At 49.0% G+C, this 21,922-nt stretch overlaps 3 protein-coding genes across 3 annotated transcripts; all 3 read right to left on the reverse strand.

Annotated features, from left to right (window-relative positions):
- Positions 1–26: 26 nt before the first annotated feature.
- LOC105701886 lies at positions 27–3,587 on the reverse strand. Its single transcript, XM_012429025.1, has 6 exons — positions 3,337–3,587; positions 2,516–2,628; positions 2,173–2,391; positions 935–2,059; positions 637–871; positions 27–537 (listed from the first exon to the last, which is right to left on the reverse strand). Exons 1-6 carry the CDS (start codon positions 3,428–3,430, stop codon positions 335–337), a joined length of 1,989 nt encoding a protein of 662 aa, XP_012284448.1. The 5' UTR covers positions 3,431–3,587; the 3' UTR covers positions 27–334.
- Positions 3,588–3,966: 379 nt separating this feature from the next.
- On the reverse strand, positions 3,967–8,086 carry LOC105701854 (lactosylceramide 4-alpha-galactosyltransferase). Its single transcript, XM_012428975.1, has 5 exons — positions 7,741–8,086; positions 6,352–6,782; positions 5,873–6,269; positions 5,587–5,797; positions 3,967–5,461 (listed from the first exon to the last, which is right to left on the reverse strand). The coding sequence occupies exons 2-5, from the start codon at positions 6,533–6,535 to the stop codon at positions 5,192–5,194; spliced, it is 1,062 nt and encodes a 353-aa protein (XP_012284398.1). The 5' UTR covers positions 6,536–6,782; positions 7,741–8,086; the 3' UTR covers positions 3,967–5,191.
- Positions 8,087–9,589: 1,503 nt separating this feature from the next.
- LOC105701855 lies at positions 9,590–21,627 on the reverse strand. The gene is made up of 4 exons (XM_012428976.2): positions 21,322–21,627; positions 12,560–12,699; positions 11,656–11,950; positions 9,590–11,359 (listed from the first exon to the last, which is right to left on the reverse strand). Exons 1-4 carry the CDS (start codon positions 21,386–21,388, stop codon positions 11,151–11,153), a joined length of 711 nt encoding a protein of 236 aa, XP_012284399.1. The 5' UTR covers positions 21,389–21,627; the 3' UTR covers positions 9,590–11,150.
- Between the last annotated feature and the right edge of the window lie 295 nt (positions 21,628–21,922).

Consider the following 21,922-nt stretch of genomic DNA (forward strand, 5'->3'; position numbering starts at 1 on the left):
TCATTGTTATCGTTCAATAAGTTGCTTTATTACATTAATTATTTTACAGTTTATTATACCTCAGGTACCGCAAGTACATACATTTTTGAGCACGTTTAAAAGAATATTAACAAATTGTCCAGTCTTGTCGTCGGCTCCTTCTCTCGTTTCTTCTGGTTGAGACCTCGTAGAGTATCCGGCCATCACCCGGTTACTCGATGTAAAATCCAAGGATGACCGCTGGTGTACTACCGCGTCGATTGTTACCGTAAAAAAAGGTGCATCGATCAGGACGCATCCGATCCTTATTATCGAGTTGCAAAATTTATGACAGTGATAAGGGTCCTGGTAAGGATTAAAGTCCTGGCGAGATGGCGGGACTGGTTTCATCCGGGCTGGGACTTCTGCTGAGACTTCTGGGGACTCCAACAATCTGAGCCATGTGTTGCAGGACCTTCGGGAACATCCTCGTGATAACGGCGTGATGACTTAACATAACGTCCACCATAATCCCGAGACGAATTTCCTTTCCATGCCTGTGCAAGGTGAGCGACATGCCTGGAAGGGCCGATTAAAAAATAATCAAGCATATTAAAAAATCCCCTTTTCACATTTTCAGGATCTTGCGCAGAAAAAGAAAAGAAAGAAAAGACTCACTGGAATTTCCTTGGAAAGGTCTCCAATAAATGGCATCGTCCACACCCTCCACCGGCGAATCGCCATCCACGTGGGTCAGTAATAAGGAATACCTGCTGGTCAGATAATTAAGGACGAGCTTGATAAGCAAGGATGGCAAGCAGGAGGACAGGAGTCTGCGAGAGGACTCCGAGGCTGTGATGGCATAAATCGCGCTCTGCTTGGACCTGGCTTCTTGGATATTTCTCTGGATCACCTGAAAAAAAGGATCCACTCGTGGCAACAAAAAAACGCCACGAAAAATTCGGTCGACCCTCACCTGAAGGATCTCAATGAGGTCGTCGTCGAAAAGCGGGGTCCTGGTGGGCAGAGCGACGCACAGTAGTCCTCTGGCTTCGTGATTCTTGACATAAAGTGCCCTCTGGCTGACAAACTTGGCCGTGGCCAGGATATCCTGCGGAGGTTGGAGTCCTCTGTGTCGGTAATACTCTTTCAAGGACCCGACAACCGCGGCGAGAAGGACGTCCGCTTCGGATGCCGCTGTGACGTTAGAAATCATCCTGACGACCTCGACATCGACCTTCTCCGACCAAGATACGATTTTCCTGCCGCAGGGGGTGATGGTTCTCAGGTTGCTATTCCTGGAGTGGCTGAAGACGAGCTCGCCCAGGATGGCCGCGGGCGCCTTGACGACGATCCCGACGATGGAGAGGACCTCCATCGTGGCTTGGAAGATGAGAGGAAGGTAACAGGCGAGGACCGAGGTCAAGGTCTCGGGGTAATGGTGCTTCTGGGCCGAGCCGAGAGCCTTGATCTCCCGCAGGATCAGGATGGGCGTCTTCAGGGTCAGGGTCACCGCGAGGTACCAGAGCCAGCGCAACGCACAGTGGAACACCTCCAGGGGGTTCAAGGCTCGCAGGGCCGCCCAGAGGATGACCTCGACGTCGAAGTTGCGTCTCCGGGCCTCGCGCTGGACCACCGAGTACCAGAAGACCGGCCAGAAGCCCTCCACCCTGCCGGAGGTCTTCGTGATCTCTCTTAGGCTCGCCAAAAGCACTATCGTGCCGATCTTCAGACACTGGAAGAGGCCGATCGGCTTCTTCAGGATCTCCGGCCGCTCGGTCGGGTCGTTGTTGCAGAGGAACTCGTTCCAGTTGTTGCTGAAGCTCTCGGTGAGCTTCTGGTGCAGGTGCGGCAGGGCCGAGGGTGCCGAATAGAGGTTGCAGAAGGGGGATTCGCTCGCCTGGCAGGCCCAGGGCTCCGAGGTGGACTTCAGGGGCAGGAAGTCCCCCAGGGTTAGCTGCTCCTGCCGCAGGAGAACGTGGTGCGCCCGTACCAGGCACACTTGACTCTCCACTCCGTTCTGCAGGCAGGTTATCAGGTGCACCTGCCAGGGTGAGTGGTTTGGAGAAAGGAACTTGGACGTTATGTCGCTCACGAGGTCCTGGAAGAAGAAGTAAAAAAAATTAGCTATCTATTTTACCCTGAAGAAAATTCATCGATTATGGAGGTCGGTTTAGAATCCCATGAAGAGGGAGATAAGAGTGATTCGATCACCTGAATGTTCAATTCCGTGACAGGTCGGCCTCGGTAGGTGCACGGCGAATTTATCAGGTGATTGTCCACCGAGAACTCTTCGAGGCTCTCCCAGGTGTAGAGGCCCCATTTCGTGTTCAGGGCACATCGCAGGAACGGCTTCGTCGAGGTCAGGTGCAACAGGTGTCCTCGAATACCCTCGCCGAGGGACCTTCCTCGAAGCAGCAGCGTGTAGACGGCCTAGGGACGTACATCCTTTATTTCCAAGGGTACCATTAAAAAATCGCCTCTTAACCGAGGAGCTAAGCTCTTGGGTAATAAAGTGCTCTTCTTATTATTAATTTTAATTTCATCATCGACTCACCTGGTTTCTCCCCTGGTCCAGGATAGTCCTGATGCTGTTCTCTCTCACGACTGTCCGATTTGGGTACTTCGACTCCACCAGGCGGATCCAACATTTCCGCGACCATTTCACCACTGCAATTGAAAATCCGCGAAAAATGAAGGAAAGCGGTGTTTGCAGTTCTTTTCTTTAGGATTCTTGACTTTCAAGGGAATCGGTTTAATTAGTTCATTAACTTCAGTGGGTAAATTAGTGGCCGTTTCCGTAAGAGCGGCCAATGGCACGCCCGGGTATATCGGAAGTGACTAATCGCCGGGGAGAGACACTTGTCGCGCATTCCGCGCAGGGTCGTGCCTTATCGCGACATGACACATTTATTGACACGTCATTATGCCAACTTAGTAAACTTAGTAGAGCAACGGTACAGCGAGTGTACTCATCGAAAGGCAGCGCCTCTCGGTCGGTTTGTAATCGCAGGTCGTCGAGGGCCATTCATTGAGTCACACGTCTCGCGGTCGTGTATACAAAGAGTACAATAACGTGCCCCGATAGCGCGATAACTCGTTAATTTGGGGCCCGATAACGCGGAGCATTTCAATTTTTAATTTGATTCGAATATTCGGCGCGAGATTGCGAAACATCTCATCAGCCGGCGACATAACAAACAGATCCGACGTGTCGAGTACTGATCGACCCCGCTCTATATAATTCACTAGGTCCTTCCTCGTGCTCGTTTAACTTATTCAGGATGTCTTTCGGGTCTGAATCGGGATGACGGTGATGAGAAAAAGAAAAAAATAAAAAATAAGAAAAATGTCGATAATATTTTCAGGCTAATTTACCGGGATAACTGACGAGCAGAGCGGGCACGAGGAAGGCGGCGACGACCAGGGTGAATCCGGCGTTGAAGACGTACGACAGCCCGGGGATGTCCATGTCGAGGACCTCTCCTCGGACAAGAATCCTTGACCTGGATACCCTGGGTACTCTTTTTTCCGACCGACTACTGCGAAATTACGCGAAAATCCAGGACTCGACGACCGGGGACGATATAAGTACCACAGAACCAGAGTTACTGGCGAGCTACTTCACCGAGATACACCGAGTTCCGGACCCGACCTACGACCCCGGCCAGAGAGTAGAGAAATCCGAGGAGATATCGAGAATATCCTCTCCTCCTTCCCTCCGTTATCGCGACGAACGATTACGAATCGGTCGGTCGCGATCCGGACGGCCGAAACTCGCGGACTAATTATAGGATTCGCGATTTCGTTATTCGGCCTTTGCTCGGACCTCGTTGCATCCAGACTTGGGATCCGCTAATTATTCCCCTTTATTCCCCTTTTTTCCCCCGACTCCGATTTCTCCCCGACCATTCGAGACGTCACGTGCGACTCCACGAATAATCGGAGGGCCCGAGAAATTTCTTTATTTTTATTCATTCCATTAATCGCACGCACGAGTAGCAAAAGTAACTGAATACAGCTTTGTCCTTTATTTATGAAAATCTTCGAGTATTCGAAAATCGTTTAAGAGTACCGTACAAGCGAGGAATGTCTCTCTATTTTCAGGAACTTAAAAGCATTCCACCTATACCCTGCCTTTATCGGGTTAAATCACAAAAGAAAGACGCGGAGTTCGATGAAATAATCGAAACCGATAGATCTAGGAATGTACTCTAAGTAATAATAAAGTACTACAATTATTCGGCGAAGTCATAGAAAAATAAAGCAAACTCTTCATCGTGTATGTGCATCACGAGCATGTGCTTTGTACTGTAAAACAGAGTCGGGTCTATAATTGCCAGATTCGTAGATTAAAAATCGTTGGAAATTAATCGAACACATTTATCTCGTTGAGTATCACTTAATAGCTATCGGTGGAATATAAAAATGAGAATTGGGCATTTCCAACGAATCTGGCAATTATACTCGCGTTACAACTTTAAATGGCAGTATCGCGATACTCTTTCACGCGCGAGATGAGTAAGAAAGAAAAAGTACACCAAGTACCCCGCGATCGCGTCGAAATTAACAACTTTCGATAAATATTATAAATATTTCACGGACCATCGAGATCTGTATCAGCACGTCACATCAAAGTACTCGAGAACGAGCGGTCTGTTACACGTTCGTTGTTACTTTTTTTTTTTTTTTTCAACACTTGGGAATTAACGAGTTAATGAATTAATGAACCGTCACTCGCAATGTGCGCACAATATTTCTCTCACTCTCAATCTTTACACATTGACAAATATCCTTATCGATCATAGCGGCTCAACAATTATTGTCCGGGACTACATCTTCAAGTTCTGACTAAGTACATTCCTCGGGACACAGAGACAATAATTTGTTACATTATCCTCTCTTATCGGACGAGAACGACTTTCAAGATATCAAGAATTCTCGCCAATGCTTTATCGGACTTTAGGCTAACAAAGTCGAACGGTACGACTTGATATTCTATGGGCACGTATCCTTGATTATCATTCAGAAATCCTGAGTTCCGGTGAACTTAGCGTTATACATTTAATATACATATACTATACTTTTGTTAAATTCGGTATAAAGCGAAGGTCGGTGATTCGAAAATATCTCTTCTCTGGAGTTACTTAGTCCTCGGCATGTCTATCCAACAGGGAACGCGAACGATGTCGAGTTAAGAGTTCTTTTGGAATTTTTGGGGGACAATCTCCCTTTAGAAAATCTCCCCGCAGTTTTCGTAGACTTTTGGACAATGCTTTTGGGCCACCAGAGCGTATGGGGCGTTGCTGCCCACGCGGATGGTCTCGGACTTGCTCAATTTGTTCCACACGTGGATCGCCATTGCGCCGTTAAGGGCTTTCATCGTCTCGTTGACGTTCACGGTGTCGAAGTACTTTTTCCACTTTCTGAAGTGTATCGGGTAGAAGGCCGAGGGCGGATACACGGTGAAGCCGTTGCACCTGGAGGCTGTCATGTCGCGGGCCTGAAGTCGTTAAGTGTGCATGAATTTCATGAATGAAAAACTCCACGAATTACATGAAATTAGCATGAAATGCATGAAGGAAAAAACACAGGAACCGCGTTTCCATTTTCTCGTTCGATACTCACGTATGTCGTGGCGCAGATCTTTTGCAAGGTCCTAGTGATAACGCCCGGCCCATTGTTGCCCCAGACGTCGCCTCTGAAATTCTGTTTGAGGTCCTGAAGACAATCGGCAGCCATCTTTCGACCTAAGCCCTTCGCTCCGAAGCTCATCACCCCTGCGGCCACGTATTCCCAGCTTTCCGCACCTGCGAAATTCTCGAGCCTCTCCAAGGACCTGTGAAAAGGACGCTTTAATCCATCTCAAGTGATTGAAATATCGAGTTACGATTGAATTTCCTTAATCACTCACGTGGTGACGACTACGTCCAGGTCGAGATAGATGCCACCATACTTGAAGAGAGTGAGGTACCTCAAGATGTCGGACATGTGACTTCTCGGCCACCTGCTGCGCTTCAGGGCGCCGCTGGCGTACCACTTCTCTAAAGGCGTGTTCTTCACGTATTCCTCCACCGAGATGCGTCTAATCCTCACGTTCTTGTAGCTCAAGAGCTGTCTCACCAGCTCGGCGGAAGAATTCGAGAACTTGAGGGGGTTTATGTAAAAAAGGAAGACCATCATCGAGGGGTTCATCCTGGCGGCCGATTCTACCGCACAGGCTTGTCGAGGATTCAGGATGGCGCCGTCCTCGCCGAAGCACGAGGTCTCGTGAAAGAAGATGTTCCTCCCAGGAATCGGGCTCTTCGGCCCTGGAAAATCCAAAAAAGAAACCGTGAAAAAAAGTTCCTCACTTTCGACTAACCGCATATCATGACATATCTAAAATCCTACCATTCTCCGCGTGGAAATCGTGCAACTCCCCGTCCGTCGGTTTTGCGTCGTAACAGGAGATATCGCCCTCGGCGTATATCCCCAGAAACGGCGCCATTTTGAGGATGAATTCGTTATCGCTATACGACAAGATCACCAACAGCAGCATCGCTCCGGCGCAGACTATCGCTAGTCTCTTCCTCATTCTGGCTGGTCTTAATTTCCGGAAAAACGTCCGAAGACGTCGGTGCAGTCTCGGCTTCAGGGTGTCGCTCTAGGCTGGCATGCTGCGAAAGCTGTCTACTCGTCCATGTAGAAACGTAATACAGATCTTCATATGTATCGTCCGGCATGGGAGCGATGTTGAGAACCAACTGTCATCTCCATGATAAGCGAACACGTGTCCATCCTGGCTTAACCCACTATAGCATCCCAAAGGCCAGGCTGTGGCTCTGAAAAAAAAAATTAATCAATTAATGGTTGACCCAAGTGGAGTCGATAAGGCATCGACGAAAACTAAAGCAATTGAACATCGCCGACGAAATTGAGCTTAACCAGGAAACCGAGAGCAGCGATTTCACGGCTAATAACCATTCCTTTGATTATCCTTGAAACGGATCATATAAAGCTTCAACTGGAAGCACAGCTTTTTCCGCGAGTCCGAAATCGGCCCAACTTCACCCATAATCGTCTGCCCGGAACGAGAATTCCGGTAGTTATCAGCGTTATCCGGCTTGTCGGATCTATCGACTTCCCGTGTCATTCGTCAGCTCTGAAGCACTATTCCCCAGCTTCTAAATAACGTAAAACTCACTCTCGTCCCGCTGTAAAACCAATTTTATTCAAAACTGACTCGGTGTCTTTGAAAAATTAAATCGAGAATGAAATAACGTCGCAGGATGTCGAGGATGTGAGAGATGGCGTCTAAGTTTGACGTTTTTAGAGGCTGGGCGATAATACCGTTGAGGTTTTAACTAAGTTTAGTCGAATTTCTTCCCTCGAGAATAAAAATCAGCTTCCAAACCGGTTGCAAGGTCTCGCAAAGTTGAAGAATATTGATTGCCGCCCGGCCTCCGCGTGGTCAGACGGCCGCCATCTTAAAAGTTATATGCACCGTGTATACGCGTCTACTTTTTGACGACGCGATGTTTTTACGACCCGGCCGTGACACTCCGCTGATATAAACTCGCGTTAGCCATCTCCGGTCGACAGAAAGCCGCAGACAGGTTCTGATATGACTTAATTCGTTTAATAGGCTGATCCGGCGATCGGGGATGCCGGGCGGCCCTCGGCGCATCTGCAAACCTTCTCTCGTAAACCTCACTGGGACCATCTCTAATCGTTATTCCAGCCATCTTTTCACGTTTCCACTTCCCCTGAATCAATTTTCATCCCCACGCCTCTCCTTACCTTCTCGATTAAGCTCGCAGTTCGGAAATTCAAGCGCGCGTCTCTCCTACGCCCCCGAGCTCACCCTCCGCCATCTTGGAAATCTCTTCGCACTTATCGAGCCCCATTAATTCCTCGAATCTCGATAATTAAAACCATCCCGATCCCTCCAGAGCTACGAATGTCCAGTTCACGTTCATCGTTATGCCCCGAGTACTGAGATACTTTTTTTTAGACGATTCCTTTTTCACGTTACATGGGCTTTTCTTATCTTATCGGACGTGCACGGCTAGTTTGCGATCTCTCGCGAGTTTACGAGCTTTTATGTTCTTCTGTTTTATCACGTCGTGCCATCTCGTCATGTGGACGGTCTTCACGGCGACTGTTTTCTCCTACGAACCTAACGTTGCAGAGCAGTTCGAGAACAGCATTGCGCATGCTTCGAAATAGAGCCTTTAATATTTGTGGAGAGGGATGCACATCGCGCATGCGCACGTGGGAACTTTTAACCTTCGAGGGGAGCATCACTGGGGTGGTTCCACACCGAATTCAAAACGGTGGAATGAATGGATCGAGTATCTGGGAAAGGACGAAAAGGACCTCCGAGGATGGGTAGCACATTTTGAAATATGTGACAATGACCTAAGTTAATTTAATTATTCCTCCTTCGTTTCTTTCCAGCACAGAAATTAGCGCACACAGTTTATGGCTCAGCCTTCGTGCTAAACAACACGTGTATTAATGGTATCGTTACAGCTTGTACACTAACTAGTCATTAGTCACCTCGGAGGCTGTTCGTCCATTTCACAACCTTGACCACAGGCTACATTTACATTTCTCGGTTAGACCGCGAAAAATCGCCTTGACGTTGAGGCTGTTAATTAATTAGCGGCATCTCTTACGGCTAAAAGAAATCCTCGCCCCTTTCAATTACAGAGGGTCTCGCAAAGCCGGTACTTATATACATTTCAGCTCAACGGAACGTGGAGTGTTTCTGTCTCTGTATAAACGATATTTAGCCCCCTATCGCCAAAGCACCTCTAACGATATGTCGGTACATCCACTACGTGTGTAATTCTCGATACAAATCTACGTTTTCTTATTTCACTTTTTCATTAGTACCGCCAAGGTACGAGCTTCCGAAACGGGATCGTTAGAAAAATTCACCTACGACGTATCCTCGGTTTTCATTTACGCCTCGAGTTATACAAAAGTGTGTCTAGCTTATCGTTAGTTTCGACTTCTAGACGGCACCTCGACGGCGGAGGTGAAAGAAATTGGTTTGGGTTGGTCGGGTTCCTCGGATGCTGTCTATAAATCGGGCCTAAAAGCTCTCGGGGAATTTCGGAGTTATTCCGCGGAGTGACTGGAAGACATTGGCGGTCGATACTTAAGTGTACTCGAACGAAAAGAATCTCCCCTTTTTGTCCACCGCGATGGTCCCTTCACGACTCCTCGCCCACTCACGTTTCATTCGATACCATTCTCCCCCAAGACAAATAAAAAATAAGGAAAGTCCCAGATTAACGAGTACTCGATAAGATGAGTACGCGACAGCGTGACTTCTTGGCATCGCGCTAACCGTGTTAAATAATTAGTGCCATTTATAACGCGAATTACTTGCCGCTCAAAGGAAGGACGTGAGAGGAGATCCTTTGGAGTCTGAGGAAATTATGTAATAACGCACTCTTAATATTATAATTACGAGTGGCACGGAACTTAAGACGTTGCGAATCATTCGTCGAATATACAAGCAAGGAATTACGGATGACGGTAGATAAACGCGAGGCAATCGGCCTCCTTAAAAACGGTCTAAAAGATGCCTAATAGTAAATTGGTCTTTACTTTATAGATACACGTTTCCTCTCTACTTCTCTAGACTGATAATAGGAAACAAAGGAATCGAGTAAACCAGTAAAGGGGCAGTAAAAACGATGCGCATCTCTCTAGATAAAACCTCGCCATGTCGCTAACGGTCTCTAAGAACTTGGTCTGCGATTAACAATTAATTTAAACCTCCTAAATGGCTAGATAGACCCGAGAGACGGGAAAGACCTCGAAGAACGTTCTCATTCTACATTTTTCGTCGAATCGAACAGGAATTCCCTTCCTTCCCCTGGAATCCATTCAATTCTCGCCTTATCTTACATAATACGAATATATTGCCCTCGCTATGTTATTAATTAACCGCTAAGCCGTACGCCTCTAATCCCTAAGGTGTATTATCCGTGGACATTTGGTTCTTCGACTAGTTACTTAATTATTTCATGTTGCATATGTATATCAGCGTGTCGCGATAGTTTAAGTTATTGCCTATCCAGATGCTTACGCTTATTCCGGGCGCCATGTTCACGATTTCAACAATGATACGCCTTGGATTCGCCTCCGCGGACGCAAGTTGCTCTCGTGGAATAAATGGGAGATAACGCAGCGCGATAAAAGAACCTTTGATATAGGGTTTAATTGTCCGTTTCATCTGCCTCTAAGTACTGGAAACGAGGAGTGTTGCTCGTATGCAGTAATATACCTAGTTAAGTACAATTGCAACCCGTGTTACCTCCTTACAAACGATACTGTTTCAGTTCTTCCTGACATGGAATAGAGTCGCGTCAAGCTAAGAACGACCGACACGACTGTTACTAACACTAAAACTACCAAGACGGGTCAAAATGACTTGTTTCAAATGGCTCATCCTATAAAAAAAAAAAAATATCTGCCGGTCGTTCTAGTGTTAAACGTGCTACGTAAACGAGTAAAACTAATGAGATCAACATTGGATAGTAATTTATCGCTCGATAGTTCCGAAGGAACTGATATGCAAGTTCAATAATAATTAATCCCTCCACCGATGCCGGTAATGATATGTCCGTAACTGGTGATCCCTTCAATTAACGCGATCGACAAGACTAAGACCAAATCGCTTTTCCTGAATTTCTCCTTAACGACGCATTCGACCGATCTAATTGGTTAATTTCTAATTTCGCCCCATACGAGCGCTTACTCTTCTTCTTTACATCTACTAAAAGAACGCCGTAATTACGAGCCTCGTCTCGCCCTTGTTAATGGTCTTCAACTAAGGCCATTACACGTTTCTCGAGGATAAGTGCCCCATGACGGGGTGGAATCGGTCCGCGATTCCCATAAAAAGAGCCTTAACTATTCGACTAAACGTCTATGGGGTCTATCGCCGACTATCTCTTCCTTTTTTTTTTTTTTGATTCCGTCGTGCCGCGCGCGAACCCGCGGCGGAAAGGGGAAAGAAAAGGGTTCAAAGGCACGTTCCATGACTCGAAACATTTCCGTGGGGTCGGGATCGAATTTTTAGTGAATTTCTTACGCGGTACTCCCTTTACGTAACGGAAGTATTACACGTGCGAGGAGAAGAGAGACGGCACCACCGAGGCGAGCGATCTAGCCCGCGATTCTCGATCCTAGAATGTCACGTCGAGCCCTCGATCGCGATTCAGCTCGAAAACCTCAAAGTCTCCATCGGCCGCGTCCGCGATATCGACGGTGAGTTGCGATCGCAGCGCCACGCAGTCCCGTGGCGAACACTCGACTCTCCCCTCGGAACCGCAGCTGCACTCCACACAATTCCCGGTAGAATGCGGCAAAGTCTCCCCTTCTCGGTACTCCCTCCCTAGAATTCATAAAGAATTAGTACCCTGCCACGGTACAGCTTCGAAATGTCGCCTGGAAACCGCCCAACGATATTTAATAACCTAATTCTCTCTAGATATTCATTCGACTGGCGATACAGATCCCCGTGGAGTGATGTAAAGCCGACGTGACCTGTTTTACCCGCAGTAGGAAATGTATATATGCCTTGTGGCTCGCAAGATAAATTCCCTTCGTTAAAGAGTAACGAGACCACCTAGAGTAAAATGAAATCCCCCGTTCCGTATTAATTAAATACGAAAAATAATTGAAACTCACCCATAACGAGACACGTCGTCGGCATGGGAGACGACCCGCTCGAGTTCGTCGGGTTCACTTCGAAAATTTCCGCCTCTTCCGACGAGCTCTCTTCGGGCTCATCCGAGGTTCCAGGGTCCTCCACGACCACGGTGCTCCCATTTGAAGGTAAAACCTCGTTACTGTCCGTCGACAAGGTAGAGACCTGCCAGTTATGGGAAGGTGGAAGGTCGGTGCTGAGGCGATATCGCTGCCACCAGCAATAAACCTCGCCAGCCACGCAAAGGCAGTGGGAATTCGAGTCGAACGATGGTATCTGAAAATGGGAAGAAAAAGGTTATCACTTCCTACGTATCTATCTATAGGAGAGGAAAAGAACATTTTTTAAAATCATCTCCTCCACCTTTCCTTCTTATCCACGAGAGCGCCTAGAATCCGCTCCCGGGGGGCGTCGATGTTAATGAGGGCCGCGAAAAACCGGGCACTCCTAATTACATAGACTTTCTGGAAATCAATTGACCCAATTCCGGGAACCGATGTATCCGATTAACCCATTTCACGTAACTTGGGCAAGCGGGATAGCTGCATTCGCACGCGTCAAGTGCAGCGCGTTGATAGGTGGCGCTGCATCTCGCTAATTAAGCCCGGCAATAAGAGGACTGCATCAACGAGCGGTGCATTTCTAGCGCGCTGCATATATCGTCACCAGCTGGGGGTCCTCTCGCGCCTATACATCGCCTCGAAAAATAAAAGGGAGAAAGAAATATGAAAGATAAAAGATAAAGAGGCAGAACTCATTCACCGAGATTTCCGCGGTGCTGATGTCAGCGATTAAAATTCAAATGCCACCGGGAGTACGGAAAAGGGCCGATGCACTGCTGCAACTATAAGTGCAATATTTTATATCTCACTGTTCATGCCTTACCGCCTGACTGTGCGAGTAGGATTTCCCGTCGACCATGCATCTCTTGAGGAAGGGCTCTTCCGTGGGAAACTCGACGTCCTCGTCTGGCAGGGCGATGTCCACCTGGCCCAGGAGTACCTTATCCGAAGACTGCGCAGGTGCTGGGAAAAAAAAAAATCAAATAGTACCGTCAAAAATACCAAAAACGTTAACGGGGTGAATTTATCAACCGGGAGGGGAGGATTTTTCTCCGGCGACGACCGTCGTTGTCTCGTTTATTTCGGAAAAATCGAGAAGGAGAGATCCCGGCGAAAAGCGACCCATTTGTAGAGTCCGCTTGCCGCGGAAATGGGCACTAAGTGCAGGGATCGATTTACAGCAGAGACACAGCCACCCCCGGGTTGCATTGTTACCCCCCGACTCGAAATGCTCCTATTTCCTTGCCGTTCGTTGTCGTAGACACTTCCGCTTTTTCCTTTCTTTCCGGGCGCACTCGTTATTCAGACAACGAGTGCGCCGGACGCATCCCAAACTTCCGTAGGAATTGTCTCCTGCACCATTCCTAAACCCCGGGGAATCGTTAACAGGGAGTCCCGTCTAGGGGGCTGATAAACATTTCCGGCGGTAAATTGCACGTCTTTATAAAATTAAAAATTGAAATAAATTAAATCAACCAAACAATTTAAATGAAACAAATAAACTACGTAAATTAAATATATCAAGTAAACCATACAGATTAAATTAATTAAATAAATCAGATACGCCTAGTTCCATGCCCAGGACTGAACGACCTCACACTCTCTCCTCGGAGAAAAATGGGGAGAAGAATGGGGAAAAAACGATGAAAATAAATTTTTCCTCGGTGGGAAGCGTCGAGCGAAATTTCCTCCCTTCCTGGGTGATTGTCGCCCCGTCAAGGAAACGGCGGGATTAAAAGGAATACTCGGTTTACGGGCCATCGAGTTCTCCTCTCGCTCTATTCCTGGGCCGCCAAGTCCGCGGCCATCTTGTCGGTGCGCGAGGAAAGCAAGCACGAGAAAAGGGGCGTAAAAGCTCGCGGCAGAATTAGAGCCGTCCTCCTGGGAGACAGGAATTCCCCGAACCCAAGACCGAATCCGACAATGGGGATGCGACTCGGGATATGTACAGTGCCAAGTACCGAGTTGAGTACTCCGCATCGATCCCCGCACTTACCGTCCCCCCTCTCATCCCTTAAGACCTCGTCGCGAGTCCTGCATTCTACGTGTGTACATTGTGCTCCGTTAACGGGGACGTTTGCTTTCCGTGGCTCGGTTTCCTCCAGGAACCCCTGGGGATTTTAAGGCGCCCTTATACGCCATTGAAAACGAAGCCGCGTAAGCCCCGTGGGAACCACCCCCACCGTCCTCCTCTCGTCGCCGAGTGCGAACGCGGATTAAAGGGTGTCGCGGGTCTGAAAAATGCACGAGGTGGAGTGCATTTTTACCTTCCCCACCTGAAACCAGTCCCTCTGAATATTTTATCCCGATATTCCGAGGGATATCCGCGCAATTTGTCATCCGGTGCATTTCGGAGCGCGATCAAAGGCAGCTCCGATACGCGCCGCCGATATTGTTGTCCAATTATCGGCGAATCGGCGCGGTCGAAACGCGCGATTTTTCAAGGAATTACCCGAGGGGGCGTAATGGAACGTGCTTTTCGGGGAGTAGTTCCCATGGGACGAGTATCGTATAGCCGACCATGTCCTGGATGCATCACGAGCCGGAACTGGCCAGGGGAAACTGCCGGGATTTGACAGCCATGGCTAGCCCGATTCTTGTGAAGTGACTTTGGTACCGGAAACGGTTAAGAACCACTGTTTTATAGAGCGCGAAGTCTTCGGCTGACCGCGTCGTGGATTGATCACTTGTTCCGGCAGAAGTACCCAGGGGAAACGGTCGGAGTTTGTTAGCCACTCGGTCGGTACTTTGTTCACCTCCACTTTGCCGTATCCCCGGTAAACGTAGCGCATTCGATTACACCTAGAAGGGGTCAATTTATCCGGGAGATGGAATAAATCCGGCAGGAAGGGGGGCGAAAGAGGGATCTCTGACGCCCAGGGATGAAATCACGGCCGAAGTCGCAAATCCCCCATATGGGAGCCATTCGAGGTTTCGTCTGACCGTGTCGTGGATTTATTACTTGGCCCAGTAAAAGCTCGCGGCAGTAATGGCCGCGTCTGGCCCAACTCGCGATTCGAGCACTACAGTGGAAGCGGAATTATACGTCCGGCCGGACATTCCTCATGGCGTTTGGACACTCTGGCGGTATCGATTATCGATATGCGAGTGCTTATTCAGCTAAACGACTCCGCTGGTGGCGTTTCGCCATCAACTTGCGATATTTCTCGCAACAGGCCGTAACTCTTTATTGGACGTCTCCCGTCGACCCCAGGGAGAGAGATTCGCCCAATAACGGGGAAGGGAGAAATAAAAAAGGAAAAAAGGAAGAAGCCCTCCGTTAACCGCGACCTCGGAAATGCGAATCGTCCTTCCAGGACGACCACTTGTTCCTTTCGGAAAGTCTGACCACTTGTTCGGCCTTTCGCTAGAGAACTCGACAATTGTCGGCAATTTTATCAGACCCCTCCCCGACAACCCCTTCTCGATTTAAGAACGACTCTTCCACATCTCTTTTCGAGGCATGTCCATCTCGATGAACGCGGACTGTGTCGGTAACTCGACGTTCACTGAGTTCATTCAATTACCCGGCCATGTCGATCCCGCGTCTGATAATCCGACGAGCTTTATCACTGCCTCGGGCCGTCATTCATGTGTCTATTAGGCCATATTCACACCGACAGACGCGGCGAACACCGATTCGATCAAATGTCCTGTAATAAGCCAAGTACGTCCCTGTAATAACAGGAACATGCCCTCGCCTTTTTTTTTCCTCAACTATATTTTGGTCGCGAAATTCCATTTTAAACTCCAGCCATCGACAGACACTTCACGATTTTTTTTTTTTTCCTTGACACCACCGATCGGGCGAATCGCCACGATTTTTTTTCTTTTAATACAAACGATCAGCAAACTATCCAGGAATTTTCTTTATCTCAGGGACTGGTCGACTCGAGGTCGGAAATATTTTTTTTTAAACGCAAGCGATCAGCTGATCGATGCACCTGGCGCAATGGGACGTCTCGCAGGGCCGCGACTGGCTCTCGGGGTGCATCAGCGTCCCCATGGTCGACTGACCTAAATGTCGACACGTGTAATCGCGAGTGCAACGCCAGAATTGCAGCAAGGGGTGCACCGTTCGCGCGTGTGCACGAGCCACTTGTCCCGGTGACTTACGTGTACGCCCGAGGACTGGCGGCGGAACCGGGGGCCTAATTAAAAATGCTCGTCAGAAGTGAAGACAAAAGTAGCGGAAAGTTATGAATTACTCGGAGGACACTTTAACCAGAGTCGCGCGTCACCGTTCCCTCCCCCGCGGGTCGGAGAATTTCGAGTTCCCCCTGCCCCTGGAATTCCCACATCGCCATTCCCTGAAATAATCGGCGCATAATTCCCGGTGTCAATTAATCGACTACTACAGCCGGGCGTTTTGTTCGGATATATCGCGTAGGCCGCGAGAATTAACGCCGCGCTAAATGGGGAATAATTAAGGGTGTAATTAAATCCGAGCCCCATCGATCTCACCGGGCGTTATCGAGTTATGCGGACTCCTATCTTCGAGATAAACTAACCAGGGAATTTTTCATTCCATGGCGTGGCCTCGTATAATCCCCCGAGAATGTAGGGCAGAATTAAGGAAAGGTGCGATTCGGTTTAGAAATAATCGATACCAAGGGGGAGTTCGAGGCCTCCTTGAGACGGCATATATTAATTCCGAAATTTAATTAAGCCCCCGAGGTTCAACTTCCACCAAGGGCCATTTATTGTCCTTAAACGGGAATACCAAAGCGTTCCGTCTCACGTCCTCGAAATTGCCCAAGTTTTCCATTCATTACGTACACCCTCTTTAATCTCGCCCGGTGTACGGTGGATTATTTCGAGCGGAAATATTAATCGAAATACAACTCGACCCGTCGTGGTCAACTATAGGTAATTGGTTAATTTCGGGCTTAATTGACGGGAATTAACCGAAACACCGCGATACGCATACATATACGTCGCGATCGAATTTAAATCGTCGGTCGGAGATGTGCACGGCGTGGTGGAGGCAAGATGGCGTCGCGGCGGAAATAGTCGGGCGAATTGCCGTAAGGCTCCGAAAAGGGGTGAAGGTTAGGTCGGATCTACGCGACGTTCATTAGCGTTATGGCTAAGATGGCGCAGGCTTACGAGGCATTTAATCGTTATTTACGTTAAAGGTTGGCCCGAAACTCCAGGGGGTGTGCTGCCACTCTAATTAGCGCGCCACCTGCGAACCCGTCGTATCCGCTGGTCGCAGTTTCGTAGGTTAGGGTCGACCCCCGCCTCCCCTACGAGGAGAAAATTGCAGAACCCCCGTTGTACAAATGTAACGTTTAATAAAAATTCATGGAATTTTCTTTCAAGCTCCCCTGTCTCGCCTTAACCGAGAAACTGGTTAAAAATTAAAAAATTCTCTGGTTAGGAGAGGCGAGTCGCCGGTCTCGACATTTTTGGTCCCGTCGGGTACATCCGGATAATTCCAGGGGAATTAATTACCCGGGGAAGGGAAAGTTCCGAATTGTCGAGGCGTACGAGAGGGTATATGGAGAGCTCCATGGGAAATCGATCGGCGAGAAGGAAATTGGACGGCGTAGTGCCGGAAAACAAGTGAGCTCGTGATTGGCCCTCGGCCCGATACAGAGGAAACGAAGAATAAACCGTTCCCATTGGCCGGGCGCCATTGTCAGGGGTACCGACGGCGAGGACGCTAATTTTGCGTCTGACTACTTTTAACGGGCCGTCCTAACCCGATATCTCCGGAAATTGCTCCTCGTGTCCCTCTACGAATTATCGCTCTCGATTCCTCAAATCAGCCGAAGCCCAATCGGAATAGGGAAATGGACGATGGTGGAGGTGTAAAAAAAAGTACCGAAGGGAGCCCAAGGAAGGCCGGGGGAAAAAGGAAAATGAAAGTCTTCGCACGCCTCGAAGTGCTCTTTGGCCGCCCCAATTGCGGCCGCTTCCGGTGCGTCGCGCTTTCGGTGGGGAAAAAAGTGAGCTTCCCCTCGAAACGCGTGCCTTTCACATCGAAATTGGGTCGGGGCTCGCCGGCATTAATTTCCACGAGGACGAGTCCAATTAAAGCGCGATGGCCGATGAATCGGTCCGAATTTCGATCGCGTTCCTGACAAAGATCCGGCTGATCGACATCTTCGATCGATCGTCAGGCGTCGATTTATTCGAATCGTCGTACTGCATCCGCCCTCCGACGCGTTCCTCGACATATTCCGAATGAAATTCCAGCAAAACGATCGCGGCCCTCGGTGCAAAATGGCGGGGCTCTCGGCAAGGCTCCCTCTTGTTTAATAACGCCGGGGCTAGGGATTTAATATCCCCGCGCCGTGCTTGAATTCCCCCGCGAGGTTCTGCCTCTCCCTCCCAATTTTTTTTTTTACTTCCTTCCGGGACGATTCGACGGGAATTCGTCCTGGGAGCGTTTCCGCCGTCGCGGGAATTCCCTCGGATCGGTGACGAGCGATTGGCGCGGGCATTCCTTCAAACGAGGAATAAAATAGAGGCGCCATAAAACGAGAAAACGTCCCTAGGGACTTTCAACCCGGGACGCCTCGAAATTCCTCAATTTTCTACCAAATATACCTAGGGAGAGAAAAATCGCGACGGATGATTCTATACTTTCAGGGCTTGAAAACTCGTTAACACTGTAAATACAGGTAAATACGAGCGAATGCAGGTAAATAAAAGTGAATGCAGGTGAACCCTCGTCGAGAGGGGCGTCGAGTATCGCGCCGGTTAAAGCGGCTTACCGTGGAAACATTTAGGGAAAGAGGGGAAAAAACTGGAAAAATAATAAACCGGGAAAAAACGAAGAAACGAGAAGGCGGCCACCCCGAGGCGTTTCCCACTAAAGGGCTTTTAATATTTCACTTCCATTTGATCGCCCCTACCTCATAGGTTTCCGCTTCTATTTCTTCCCTCCATCTCTATATATCCATATTAGAGAGATCCATCTTCGAGATTTACGATTCTTAACGCCGGTAGGGGTTATCGGGGTGGATGATCACCTTGCAGTAAGAAACTAGGACACGCCACCCCGTGAGACCTGCACTAACAATAAGCACCTGTTCGGAGGGTAGGGGTGCACTTTGGAATTGATCGGTTCAATTTCGAGGCCCGATGGCCGAGCAAATAATCACTACAGAGCTGGGAAAAGGGGTGGGAAAGCTCCCCCTTCGTACAGGACCGTAAACGAGGCTACAAGCTCCCTAGAAAAGCCCTTCATCCTCGGACGAGCTGCGCTCTTCCGCGGGATTATCATTTCCATTAAGAGAAGTGGGGGGACGTATCCCCCCAGAGGGGAAATTCGACGTGAGAATCCAGGGGTTAATGGGCCCCGCCACGCACACCCCATTTCTCCGGATTAACCGACATTCGAAATTCGAAAGAGACCCCCCTTTGTCCCCGACCTCCGATTGCCAGGATTCGCTTTTCACCGGTCCTGAAGAGGCGATGAAGATGGCCATTATCGCCGCCAAATCGGCCATGGTGATCGGCCACCCCCTACGCAGCCTCGACCTCGACCCGGGTGCTTTTCTTCCCGAAAGGGGGGAGTTTCACCCCACGTGAGATGAACGACTCTTCCTGGCTTCCAGACCTCTGAATTATCGGCCCAAGTTTCGCCCCCGTTAATTTCCCCCTCCCCGATATCAAGGAGAGGAATCGACCCCGAGTCGTGGGATTCCTCCCTCTCGATCCCACCCGATTCTAATTTTTTTACTCCCCTTGTTCTCTCGGCTCCGACTCGGGTGGTCATTTTCTCCCCTTCTCCGTTTTTCCCGCGACCCCTCTTCTTTTTATTCCAAGCCGTAACGAGAGCGGAGAACTTCGAGCTCGGGCCGAAAAGCGGGGAGAAAACCGCCCCTTTTTGTCCCGCTTCTTCGGGAATGTCTCCCATTAAACGGCGGAAAGGGAGGGTTTCCTCTGTTCCCGGGACGCGTTGGGAAGGGAAAAAGGACGAGAGGTTATTCTTTCATCCCCCCTTCTGACCTCCGACCTCGTCAAAGGGAACGTTTTACGAATAGCCGGGTAAATAAATCAAAGGCAATTTTCGGATTTAAGAGGGGTGTCCCTTTTGATTTCCTCCCGGCTACTTTCCCAGGGAATTTCCTGCGGAATTTTCGGGAAAACCGGAAACGGTGTCCTCGGGGAGAGGGGACGCGTCGCAATCCGATTATTCCTGGGCAACGAACCCAAGTAATCCTCTCGGAAAGTTCCTCGCGAGAATGTTTAATCAATGGGAACACGCCGACTCGACTCGGGCCGAATAATTATAACGTCGTTGGGAAACCGTCCCACAGGAAATTTCCCTCCTACCCCTGCTCCCCTTTTCTCGTCCCTTCTCGTGAGTTTCCACTTCTCGGCCGATTTCGTCCTTTTTCGCGACTGCCACCGGTACCCCGTTCCTTCGGACCGGGAAGGAAAGTGCGGAACGTTCCGCCCTGGCCTTTAAAAAACCGCCCCGAGGAAGAGGCTCTACTCCTCTGGTCGTCTCTTTTTAACGCGCCACTTCCCCTTTACCACTTCGAGTGCATTCCGAGAGTTACGGGCGCCTCGCCGAAGATTTTATACCTGGCGCGACTGAAAGGGGAAAAGAAACGAGATGGAAGCGACTGAAAGAATGGACACGTACCATCGCTCTGTATGCACCAATGGAGTTCTAGAAAAATCTCGTATATTGAATTCAATATCGAATTTCCAGCCCACCCTCGTTCCGCATAATGCATTGAAATATTTAATAAAATGCTTCTTTAAATATGTATAATATATTCATCATACGTTTCAGCCTTTTAAAGAAAAAACTCGCGTCAACGTCTTTTTTCCCCAGGGATCGGAAATTCCGAAATTGAGCCGAAATCTGCGAGAATCGCAATCGACGAGGATTCAACCTCCGACGCGGCGCGCATGTTGCCGTTTAATTAATCGAATATATCCGCATGTTGAATATTAACAAACCGAAAGCTGCGGTTACAGCTCCGACACTGTCAGCAGCTGATAGCAGGAAACAGGTCGAATATATACGTCCATATACACGTTATACATAAACGCATGTACACATTTATCCGGAAAAATGGTTAAAAATTTCGAGCTTATCTCGCGAAGTGCAATCGACTGATCCGCGCTTGGTGACTTACGCCCTTTTCGCCGTAATGCGGCTAATTCGCATTTCGTACTCGCCGGAGCGTGAAATCGCGCAAACGTTCGAGAGATTCGAAGCCAACGGACATTAATTAACGCCTCCTGTCATTTCCCCGAAAACTCGGTCCGCGACGGACGTCCGCTGCGAAATTAATTCCCGAGTTAGGCCACGGAATTGTCGGACGATGAAACTTTGACGAGGGCCGACCGTTCCCCTCGAGTGCAGGAATAACCGAAACATATAACGGTTCATAATGATCAAACATGAACCACGTGACGGGGCCGCCATTTTGTTTCTCGTTTTCGCGTAGTAACGGGTAGTGCGGAATAATCTCGACACTGGAATTTTTTTTTCCCGCTAATAACGGATGATACGACGAGACGTTGATAATTACACAAATTTATATCTGTATATCGAGTAAATTAGAAAGATATGTAGAGGTTAGGAGAGGTTAATAAAAATCGACTTACCGGTGTGTGATCGATCGAAAAGAGACAGCAGGGAGATGACTGCGAGCAGCGTCGATGCGACTCTCATGTTTGAAATTGGCGTCGGAATTGAAATGCTCCTTTTTGAGGAAAAAGGCTTCGAGGGAGGAGGGAGGAAGCTCGGGTCAATCGTCGCGATCTTCGCTCACGTGGCTACGAGATTTATAGGTTAGGGTCGTTGAAGCTCCCTCTGGGAAGCTCTCGATAACGGGGAAGCTTCCGGTCGCCGGATTTCAGAGCGCCGACATTGGGAACCGCGAGACTCGACGCGATCCTCCCCCCGCGAAGGACGAATGCCGACTAACGGACTGGCGGAGCGCTCGCGTCGCGCAGGCCGGCGCCGTCCCGCACATGCGCCGCCCGTTTGCCCCCGAGACTTCCTCCTTTTCTTATTTATTTTATTCTTATTTAGTCCTTTCCTCCACCGCTTCCTTTTTCGCCCTCCTCGTTTTTTCCTCGTAATGCCGGGCTCTTTTCTCGGCAGCCGGAAATTGGTCGCGGCGAGTGGAAAATGGGAAATCGAAACTCCCGCCCTCCGAGAGTTATTCCGAGTTCGCGAAGTCCGAGGCGATTTGTTCAACGA

The sequence above is a fragment of the Orussus abietinus genome, unplaced genomic scaffold, assembly GCF_000612105.2.
Source record: "Orussus abietinus isolate OABI.00-Male unplaced genomic scaffold, Oabi_2.0 scaffold24, whole genome shotgun sequence".
Lineage (NCBI taxonomy): Eukaryota > Metazoa > Arthropoda > Insecta > Hymenoptera > Orussidae > Orussus > Orussus abietinus.